This window comes from Temnothorax americanus, unplaced genomic scaffold (genome assembly GCF_048541705.1).
Source record: "Temnothorax americanus isolate GAGA-0224 unplaced genomic scaffold, ASM4854170v1 Scaffold22, whole genome shotgun sequence".
NCBI classification, from domain to species: domain Eukaryota; kingdom Metazoa; phylum Arthropoda; class Insecta; order Hymenoptera; family Formicidae; genus Temnothorax; species Temnothorax americanus.
In genome coordinates, this window is record NW_027509360.1 from 2226737 (window position 1) to 2236900 (window position 10164).

Genomic DNA, 10164 nt, shown 5'->3' on the forward strand with positions numbered 1-10164 from the left:
TCTACTGCACTTTCTGCGCCTAAAACAAAAGTGGGTGCTACAGCTGTTTTCTGATTATACAAACAATTTATCGTAATTTCGTCAAAGATATACGTGCATGAATGTTCACGAGTCGCCCGATGATTCTGAGATACGGATAAAGATTGCATACAGCTGCAACAGCATCCTGCAAAATTATCGTCTGAACTTTAGAATCATCCATATAGATGTAAACAATTGTTATGCTAACATTTGTTGATCGACATCGAATATGACGTGGTAAGTAACTGACTTTCAAAATGCGTCGATGCTTCAATATCTGTCTATCAGATCGCGAACTTACATGAGATATGTATGTTGTACGAGCAGGAATCCTTTGAAGAAGAACTATTTGACCCAGAGGCCAACTTCTGCGTCGCCACTTTTGTCTTATACGGAAGATAAAGAATTGGACGTTGTTGTCCAAAAGCTCATCTAGTACGTACATTCGATAAAATTGTTCTGTATTAAAAAGTTTGTACAGTGCGACCTTTTGTACTTTTGTCAAGTGCAATTGCTTTCGACTGTCTTTCTCTGAACTAGATTTTTATGCATCGCACTTGTTACTTAAAAATATATTTGAATGTATTACAATATCGGTTTTCTTTCCAAGTGTTGAGAGCGCGATAAGAAAGTTGACCAAGGAGATGAAGAAATATATAGGAGCTCTGACGAATCTAGACAGAGCTGATCAACGTTTAAGTACAAATCTCATCAATTGCGGGCTAGCGCAGAATAATAATGAATGTAGAAAAATAGTGGAAGAGTACTATTCTGTTGCTACCCAAGTAAGTTAACATGTTTATACCTGTAATGACGCTAACATTTCCCCTCGGGATACTATGATTCACGTTAATCACACTGTCTCGCTGTCAGGTGGGAAAGAACGTTCAGGAAATCAGCAGCTTGTGCCATAAGACATTTATCGAACCTCTAAAAAAGTTAAGAAATGAATTTATCACCATTGCTGCAGCGATAGCAAAGCGTGAGGAACTAGTAGCTACGTGGAAATACGTGTATAATCGTGTAAAAAAATTACAAGAGAAAAAGGACAGGACTGCGAGCCACATCGCGAAGCTGGAGAGAGAGCGACGAGCGGAGGATGCAGCTGCTAAAGAGTTAAAGACTATACACGCTCAGTTACTCACGGAATTACCCACGTTTCTCGGGAAAAGATTGGAATACATCAATCCGAGCATTCACGCAGTGATCACGATACAATTAAATTATTACGGGCACGCGACACAGTTATACACGCAATTAATGCCTATTCAATGTTCTTCTGAATTCACATCGAGCATGATACCTGAGGAGGAACATCAGCGAATTATTAATACTGAATTAAATAGACTGAGAGCGTTAACTATAGTAAAGGATCATTGAACGAGTACAACGCGTTCCTCTAAAAATTTCTAAAACAGTAACGTACAGAGAACATGTTTTTTTTTTACAAAATCATTTTCACAAAAATGTGTTTTTATTCGTTAAAGTTATTGGTTCGGAATAATTAATCAGAGGAGTAGAAATTATAAGAATGTTTATTTCTGTGGGATGATTAAATAACAAAGTAAAGATGTTCATTGCTTGGCAGTATGTACATCGTCTAATCTTTTGCGTTTGCAAAAATGTGCCGCTTTAAGATGGAATCATTCCTCGGTTCCTTTTAATCTGGGCACCTATGCGCCGATTGTGATTGCCTTGTGAAGCTTTGTTTATATTTTTCTTCCTATTATTAGTCGGACCGTTCTTGTCTTGCTTTTGATCTTTTGGCTTGCCTTTAAAAAAATAAAAGATTACAATTTAAAATCTGAATATAACTCAATGAATGCAAGTTTCATTGAATTGTCAAATGTTACTAAAGCTTTTCAATCGGTAACATGTGAACAAGTAAACAGATCAATAATCAAACAAAAGGTGAACGCGATTAAAGTGATTATTTGTTAAGCACCTAGTTAAAAAAGTATTAAGTATACTTTATAAATATACTATATAATTAATGTTATTGCAGATACCATTCCGAAATGTAATAGATCACTATTTCATTGCACATGATATGTAAATACAAATAATATATAAGTTGAAACAGCGATTTTGTACATTTGTCGAATAAAAATTAAAGTATTTTATTTTGTATCTGTTATCGTATGTTTTAATCTATACTATAAAACTGTAAATGGTTTTAAAGGAATTTAATAAATTTGCAATTTACCGTTTACATCGTGAGCATTTCTGCCATCTCTTGCGGATTGTCTTCGCTGTTCAGCTTTAGCGCGCAATTCCGCTGGATTTTGTATGAAATGGTCGTTATTCTGCACAGGTTTCTCTTCTTCATTCTCATCGTCATCCTCCGAGCTAGCATTATTTTTATCGCGTGTTTGAAATATCTGCGTAACAAATTTGTTGCATAGAAAACAAAATTCACGTAAAATTATAAATTAAAGCTAAAGAATATTTAAACTAACCCTCGGAGTGGTGAAAGGCCTAACGTCTATTTCTGTGGAATCGTCCGGTGCGCTACCACGAATGTCATTACTATCATATGTATCGTCATATTCATCATCGTATTCATCGACGACAAGGCTGTACTTTTCATAAAAATTCCACGATTTTTTAATTTCAGACTTGTCATTCAGCATTTCATTTGCATTTCTGTATCTACCTTCCCTAGAAAAAAAAGATATATTTAATTATAACAGGACTGTTAAAAAACATGTAATTTTGTACAAATTCAATGACTTACTTTTTCCTTGTCTCCGACTCTGCAAAGTTCTCTGTCAAAATGTCAAATTCAGTGTTGTAAGAAATATCTAATTCTTGAAAATTGCTGGCCAGATTTACAACAGCAGGTTTCGCAGCAGCCGACGTTTCCTAAAATAATACATAATGCAGATTAATTTTCGCTATTTTGGCTTGTCATATAGCACAAAAATTATTTTATCACTTACCATTGGATCCGGTGGTATATATGGTATTGTCTTATCAAATCCTTTCAAATTACGTGGTAAATCATCCTCCAAAACTGCATTTATCACAGATTCAACGTTATAATTGTAATGCTTTAAACATAGCTGAAAGTTTTAGATTGCACAAATTTATAAAAATGCTATTTAATATATCCTTTATTTGGCAAATTTAATTTTTTGTTTTTCGTCCATTATTTCTATTTATAAATTAATAAACTTAATATATACAAATATCTTACCTGTATGAAACCTTCACCATAGTCAAAATTGCACAAAACTTCTTTTACTTCCGAGATGAGAGCCATTATGTTGAAAGGATCTTCTGAAGCAAAGTCCATCTTATTGTTTACGCAATTCACATCGTTGGAATGTTTTTTTGGTTGATTGCTTTGAACACCGCTAGATCCAGCAACAGCCATCTATAACGTAGTACATAATGATGGAAAGTTTTTAAACAACCTATGCATATATTTGCAAGATTGTTACTTACATTAGTATTATTGAGAGATGCACTAGCTGACGTCTTAGTATCTCCAATTGATGCGTGCAATGATTGTAATATATACTCGCATTTTATTGTATCACTGATCATTAAATACGTAAAGGAAATTAAAATTTAAAAATCTCTCTTTGTATAATTACAATATTGTAATTTCTTTAAAAAAAAAGGATACACTTCAGGACAAAGTTTGGTCATATTTTCTAGATCAACATCAATCGGGTAAAACTGATGATAATCTATAATGAATTCTTTTTCAGATATAGCATTCATTAGTAAATTTAAATATTCGTCTATGCAATTTCTTATCTCGTCTTCCGTTATTGTGTTTCTGCAGATGTAACGTTAGTAAATAAATCTTTTACTCAGGATGATCCATATAATTACTTTTATAAAGTGGTACTTTTTCATACTTACAGCTTTTCCTGAATATTTAATATAGGTTCATAGATAATAATTCGATAAAGGTTTAATATTTCCACTCTGGTTACATCGAGACGATGCTTCAATTCAATGTACTTTGGCATACTTTCCTCGTTATATGCTAACTTATCTAACTTTTTATACATCTCAGGTATTGTACTTCCATATAATGAAACTATCCTAGCAAACAGAAACAATATAGTGGCACCAATATAAAAATATCGCATAATAATATATTGCAAGTTTGAACAAAGTGTATAGGTGTACAAATAAGAGTTAGATTTAGTAAAAACTGTAAGTATTAAACAAATTGGTTTAATACTCAACAGTTGAGCATCAATGTGTTGCCAAAGTATTATAAAATCTGTTACATTAATTAAATGCCAATAGTAAAAGAGTGTTTATTCACTTGTTTATGAAGTCATCTGTGTGAAATGTCGCAGTTACTGGAGAATAGCTTCTTAATAACGCAGTAAGAGTCGATGATACATCTAGAACATAGAGTATCAAATCCTCTAAATTATATAACGTTATCTCAATGGAGCTTCCTCTTTCTGAAAGTGCTACTGCTTCAGTCGCATCACTTGGACAATCCTCGAATCTCCGTTCAACATTTTCGAGAGCCTACGGTAGCAAGAATGATTAATTAACTCAACTGAAACCAAAATTATAACAATTTCCTTATAATCTGCAAGTTTTTACTTAATTTTTGATCATACAATGATTGCTAATCACATTTTTAAGCAAATTTAACTCTGAACAATTAGTTATATTTATTAAATTCATATTTATAACGGATATTTCTTACATGAATACAACCAACGATCAAAATATGATACAAAAAGTTAATGTTTTTTTTGTAAAGAATGTTCTAACAGTATACATTATACCTTTATAAGGCACGGCACAGATTTCTGAAGGTCGTCATTGTACATTGGCTGTAGACTAAATACACTATGTACAATTTTTTCCACTACTTTGGCATTTTCTCTACCGTACAGTTGACACAGATCAAATATAATTGGTATTGTAAATATATAATTGTCGTATAACAAATTCCCAAGGAACGGACGGCTCATATATTCCCCCGGACTCTTCTTATTCGTGCAGAGTCGTGCAAAGACGACAAGTACGTTACGATGAAGATTTTCCAATGCCTCGAGCATCTTCGGTTCGGCGGGAAAATTTTCTAACGTGTAGAAAGGCGGGGCCTCTTGTAAAAAAGATACCAATGTATCCATAATCGAGCCATTGTATACAATGTTGGACCAGAATCTAAATAAAGGAAAACTGCTTGTAGTAACTGTTAACACGCCGTTAACAGTGTCAAAGCTATCAAGGGACGTGTTGTACCGATAAAACGGAAGGTCCAGTAACCAATTTAGATCCTCGATGATGTAATTCACAACCTCCAGCCAGCGATCCTTAGCGCCCACAATTTCTGACCCATCTTCATCGTACATCTCCGGCACTTCGTAACGTAGGAAGTAACGCTCGTCCGCCCATTTGGCATTCTAAAATTCGACATTCGTCAATACACAGGAACCTGAATATCAAACATCTGGCTCATTTAGGCCCAGTTCAACAGTGGTCAGTTAGCTTAACTAGTAGTTAACTCTCACTCTCTGTCTCTTTTTAACTCAAAGGTTAGATAACTGGCCACTGTTGAACTGGGCCTTATACACAGTCGTTGGTATCAGAGTGAAACAGGAACCATGAATTCTGACGGACACGAATCTTTACAATGCCACGTTACAGAAATTAACGTACCAACGCATTTATCACAACAACCACCCCGTCATTCTTGATATTCAGCTGCAGTTCCTCAAGAGGCACGCAATCCGGATTCTGCTTAACAGAAAAAAAAAACATTCAATTTGTTTTCTCCCCCCCCCAAAAAAAAGAACACAGATTACAAGTACACGAGAGTGTCAATTACCTCGTAAAACTTCATGATTTTACGGGTTGCATTGTCTGTCGCAAGATCTTCGTGTGTCGCCGATTGTCAGCTCGACGGAGGGAAGAATGGAAAACCGGACTGGGACAGAAATCTTGACTCTCGACGGGGAAAACGTGGGCGTGACAAAAGCAGACGACGGGCAAGCCCAGAGCAAAACGTTACACACTGGAGTTGACTGGAGTGGACCGTCGAGTAGCGTGCCGTAGCGTATTACTCGAAAAATTCACGGCACAGAAACTATACGGAAAGCCGGGTAATCCCGGCCTGCATAAATCCACGGTTATCTGTGAATACGTCACACAGATGCATACGCATGTAAGTATTGTACAACATACTTCCTGAAAGCTCGAAACACGCGATCGTTTATTGTCGTTTTTATCGATATTTCGATATTATTTCGAGACTCGAGAGCTATTCTTTATAACTGCACTATATGCACTGTACGAATTGTACTTCCTACACTTGAACAGACGGAATTGGAGCAAATTGGAGAGAAAAGAGGAAAGGTAAATAGTACGTCGAGAGAAGGTGTATATACGCTAATTCAACTATTAAAAAAACAGATCTGAGATTTGCGAGTGAAAAATGTCCGTCTTGAAAATTTTGTGTATTGTTATTTCGATTGCGTGCGTCGCGAGTGGCAGCGAGTCCGGATTTTGCGAGACGCCCGACGAGTGCGCCGAGGATTCGAGAGGATGTCCCGGTCAGAGCCACTTCACAGGAATACGGTCAGGAATTATTGAGATCTCGCGTCAGAGGAAGTTAAAATTTAAACCGGAATTCCTTTGCTTGCGAAGGAAAAGAATTATACAACCGCTAAATAGAAAACACTGATTAAAGTTTTTCGTTGTCCGTATATTTTACGCTTTAAATCCATGTTTTTAAATCTCAGTCAAACTTGGTAATTAATTATTTATATATTTATATTTTTCTAATCTTATATTGAGATATATTTATTGTAAATTACGTCGAGATGTATCTCAATGAGATTTGAAAAATATATATTTAAATAATTTTCTTTCATTGTGAGGCTTATATAAAATATAGATTTATAGAAATGCAACTTTATATATGTCATATGTTATTGTAGATATTTGTTTATTTTCGTGCTTCAGAGCGAGGATTTACGATATGCTTTCTTTACAGTTACATCCTTTACGATGTGAATCCTGCGGAAGGCTTCAATCTGAGGAGAGATGTGTATATCCGTGTCGCCGTTTTTCTAAGAAGGCTAATTGAGAGGGATAAGCAATACCAGTGGCAATTGGTTCTGCCACCATGGGGTAATATATGAACTGTAGATATATTTCATGAGATTTATAACTTATACACGATTGTGCATTTATTTCAATCTCTGTTCTAGGTAATCTGTACCATTGGCAAAGCAGAAATATAGGATCCCAGGAACGTCTGTCCTGGGGTACTTTCTTTGACATTGCTAGTCTGCAACGATACATATCAGTCATGGAGATGTACACATTTATGGAAGGTGCATTTCTTTATGTTTCTTCACAACTGCAAGAATATTAAACCCATAACGTTTGCTTAGGTTTTTTTCAAAGAATACAGTCAGAATGTAAAACAAGAAAAAGTGTTACATAAACTTAGATTATTCAAGATTTAGCTCTTGAATTATAATGAATTATTATATAATGCTTGAGGTACTAGCAAATACTCGAAGCGTATTTTGCTTCGTGAAAAATTGAAGGAAGAATATAACTTTCTAAAGTTTATGCCTTATTTCTTTCGATAACTTGAAAGATACAATCTGATTAACTTGTGTCTACATAATATTTTTCTTCTATTTTCTAATACAGATTTTCTAAGTTATAGAATAATTCTGTATTGGGTTTCAATCTATTATACATTTATTAATGTGTATTAACTTTTTTCTGATTAATGGTATTATGAGGATTTGATATAAATGATTTATTTGACTGTACAACAGCTTGATTTTAGAGTACTCGTGCGGGAACAGAGAGGTGCAACTCGATCGTCTGTACATTCTGCAAAATGACGAAGAAATGTTCAAGACAGGTAAATTCGAGGATAAGAACGAACTGGTAGACTGCGACCGTGGCTCTTCGCGATATCGTGAATTGGAGCAACATTTGTACATCGGTCCATTCTGGGGCTATCATAATGTCACGGTTCGGGATGTGAAATGTCTTAAGTTTCATGGCACGGCACATGACCTTTCTCAGAATCTCGTGCCAACGCAATACAGGTGAGATATTCTGAATGTATTTCTATACTGCTTATGTAAGGATTTTACTATCACTTTTTTGCTTTTACACAGATCCATAATGTTTGATCGCATGGAGATTGCTTTACACGACGAATACGGATCTAAAGAATACTGGAGGGCTAGACGCAGCATGCGTTATAATTCCGAGTTGTACGATATCGCGGAAAAATATAGGAAAATTTTTCTAAATTCCACGAATGTGAACGATAATACGGAACGACCAGCGGATTGGACCAAAGAGAAGGTATGTTGATTATTATTCTTTTATACTATAATGATAATGATAAATCTTATCTGAGTTCTAATTTCAGAATCGGCGAAATGCAAGAGGCGGGCCTTATTTGGCGGTTCATCTTAGGAGACGCGACTTTATTAGGGCTCACAAGGAATCAGTGCCGACAATAATGGATACTGCCCTACAATTACAAAAAAGAATGGATAGGCTTGGGCTAACCTTATTATTTGTTGCGACAGATGCAGAGCAATACGGTATATACAGCTTTATGTAAACTTGACTTTTGGAAAATTCTATAAATTATCAAATCTGTGTTAAATGTACAAGTTATAATTGAAAAAATGTTCTATATATGAAGAAAAATTAAATAACACTTGAATAATGATTTTCAGAGTTCGAAGAACTTAAGTCGTATTTACCTCAGTACAAAGTCATGAAGTATGTGCCATCTGATTATGTAATAAATAAATTCAAAGATGGTGGGGTCGCCATTATTGATCAAATAATTTGTTCGTATGCCAGGTAAGAATATTTATGACGATTTATTCATACCGATTGATTAAAAACAGGTTGTTGAGTGCAAACTACTCGTTTAATAAATTATCTGCAATAAATATCTGTGATAAACTTGTGATACTTAGCTTATAATACAAGAATCTCAGGTAACTTTTCCTTTTTTTTTTTTTAATTAGATATTTCATAGGAACTCATGAATCGACATTTACGTTTAGAATACAAGAAGACCGGGAAATTATCGGTTTTCCATTAAAAACCACATTCAATAAATTATGTAAGACTGATGAGGATTGTACAATAGATGGATTTTGGTCGATCGTTTGGTAACGGTCTGCCTTAATAAATCAAAATCTTCAATTTGTAAATTTTCTCTTGATTACTACTCATACCTTTGCTTGTGTCAATTCTAATTTTATTTGACAAATTGTAACAGCAAATTACAATATGTTTTTTTCTACAAATATTTTTCTATCCTAAGGGAATCGAAATATAAATTTTATTCCATATTATATTTAAATCTACATTAGAAAACCTTTCGCACGCGCGTTTATGCGTTTATGCATATAAACATGCATATATTGCAATATTTTATTTTGTTTCGTAATATTGTTTTCAACCTCGGAAAATTATGTACTTTAACTTAATTAAGCGCAATTCCAACATAATAATTATTTTAATAAACAGATATATAATATAACGGGATGTATTATATATAAAGTTGTGTATTGTATAATACGCAATTATTATATTGTATAAAATTATATGTAATTATTATACACGTATTGTATAAAATTGACATGTAATTATACCATATAATATTAATATAGATATTTATAAATAATTATCATGAATTGATTTTTGCGCTACATTTCTCGACGACTTCGAGAATCGCCACGTCCCTCTAATCTCGAATCGAAATCCGTCGCGAATCGCGCCGCGAAGGATCATGCAGCTATGTTCATATCGCTCCGTATTCGTGTTCGTGTCTTCGTCTGGAAATTAATTCTGGACGAAGATCATCGCGAGTGTCTCGCGAAATATCGACCGTTCGCGGTAACGCGTCATACATATTGCACGTCGAGATCGCGATTCCCGCGTCGATCCGGCCTCTGCACGCCCAGGCCCCAGGTTATAGACTATGCGTTTCAAGTTAAACTCCTTCGCCGAAACTCAGCTCGGTGTGCGCGCAATTCTCACCGGGGTATGTATTACGCATTCATGAGAAATTAAAACTTGAGATATCGATTGACACACACATTTTATTGGGAATTAGAATCCAAGTCGCGCATGATAATAACATTA

The 10164-nt window shown here is 34.8% G+C and overlaps 4 protein-coding genes across 6 annotated transcripts in view; 3 read left to right on the forward strand and 1 right to left on the reverse strand.

Annotated features, from left to right (window-relative positions):
• The first annotated feature begins 103 nt into the window (after positions 1–103).
• LOC143898059 (bridging integrator 3) lies at positions 104–1626 on the forward strand. The gene is made up of 4 exons (XM_077407127.1): positions 104–258; positions 349–456; positions 632–806; positions 895–1626. The coding sequence occupies exons 1-4, from the start codon at positions 251–253 to the stop codon at positions 1399–1401; spliced, it is 798 nt and encodes a 265-aa protein (XP_077263253.1). The 5' UTR covers positions 104–250; the 3' UTR covers positions 1402–1626.
• Positions 1539–6189, reverse strand: LOC143898051 (activating signal cointegrator 1 complex subunit 2). The gene is made up of 14 exons (XM_077407100.1): positions 5843–6189; positions 5674–5751; positions 5257–5417; positions 4794–5178; positions 4313–4527; positions 3898–4083; positions 3656–3811; positions 3472–3565; positions 3221–3400; positions 2964–3086; positions 2759–2886; positions 2481–2682; positions 2228–2402; positions 1539–1793 (listed from the first exon to the last, which is right to left on the reverse strand). The coding sequence occupies exons 1-14, from the start codon at positions 5855–5857 to the stop codon at positions 1654–1656; spliced, it is 2238 nt and encodes a 745-aa protein (XP_077263226.1). The 5' UTR covers positions 5858–6189; the 3' UTR covers positions 1539–1653.
• A 22-nt stretch (positions 6190–6211) lies between these two features.
• O-fut2 (O-fucosyltransferase 2) lies at positions 6212–9344 on the forward strand. Its single transcript, XM_077407123.1, has 8 exons — positions 6212–6591; positions 7010–7146; positions 7227–7352; positions 7823–8090; positions 8163–8355; positions 8423–8600; positions 8739–8868; positions 9039–9344. The coding sequence occupies exons 1-8, from the start codon at positions 6449–6451 to the stop codon at positions 9187–9189; spliced, it is 1326 nt and encodes a 441-aa protein (XP_077263249.1). The 5' UTR covers positions 6212–6448; the 3' UTR covers positions 9190–9344.
• A 533-nt stretch (positions 9345–9877) lies between these two features.
• The window catches only part of LOC143898044 (uncharacterized), a 35872-nt gene continuing 35585 nt past the window's right edge, over positions 9878–10164 (forward strand). For all 3 annotated transcript variants that reach the window (XM_077407089.1, XM_077407091.1, XM_077407090.1), the window contains exon 1: positions 9878–10063. The gene's annotated coding sequence lies outside the window, so the exon portion shown is untranslated. The remainder of the gene's footprint in view (positions 10064–10164) is intronic.

Coding starts and splice junctions, on each gene's coding strand:
- LOC143898059 (XM_077407127.1), top strand. Junction 457..631: donor GTTGTCCAAAAGCTCATCTA/GTACGTACATTC, acceptor TTTCTTTCCAAG/TGTTGAGAGCGCGATAAGAA. Junction 807..894: donor ACTATTCTGTTGCTACCCAA/GTAAGTTAACAT, acceptor TCTCGCTGTCAG/GTGGGAAAGAACGTTCAGGA.
- LOC143898051 (XM_077407100.1), bottom strand. Junction 5,179..5,256: donor CTGGACCTTCCGTTTTATCG/GTACAACACGTC, acceptor TCCTTTATTTAG/ATTCTGGTCCAACATTGTAT. Junction 2,403..2,480: donor GGCCTTTCACCACTCCGAGG/GTTAGTTTAAAT, acceptor TTTGTTACGCAG/ATATTTCAAACACGCGATAA.
- O-fut2 (XM_077407123.1), top strand. CDS start 6,449: ATGTCCGTCTTGAAAATTTTGTGTATTGTTATTTCGATTGCGTGCGTC. Junction 8,091..8,162: donor CTCGTGCCAACGCAATACAG/GTGAGATATTCT, acceptor GCTTTTACACAG/ATCCATAATGTTTGATCGCA. Junction 8,869..9,038: donor ATAATTTGTTCGTATGCCAG/GTAAGAATATTT, acceptor TTTTTTAATTAG/ATATTTCATAGGAACTCATG.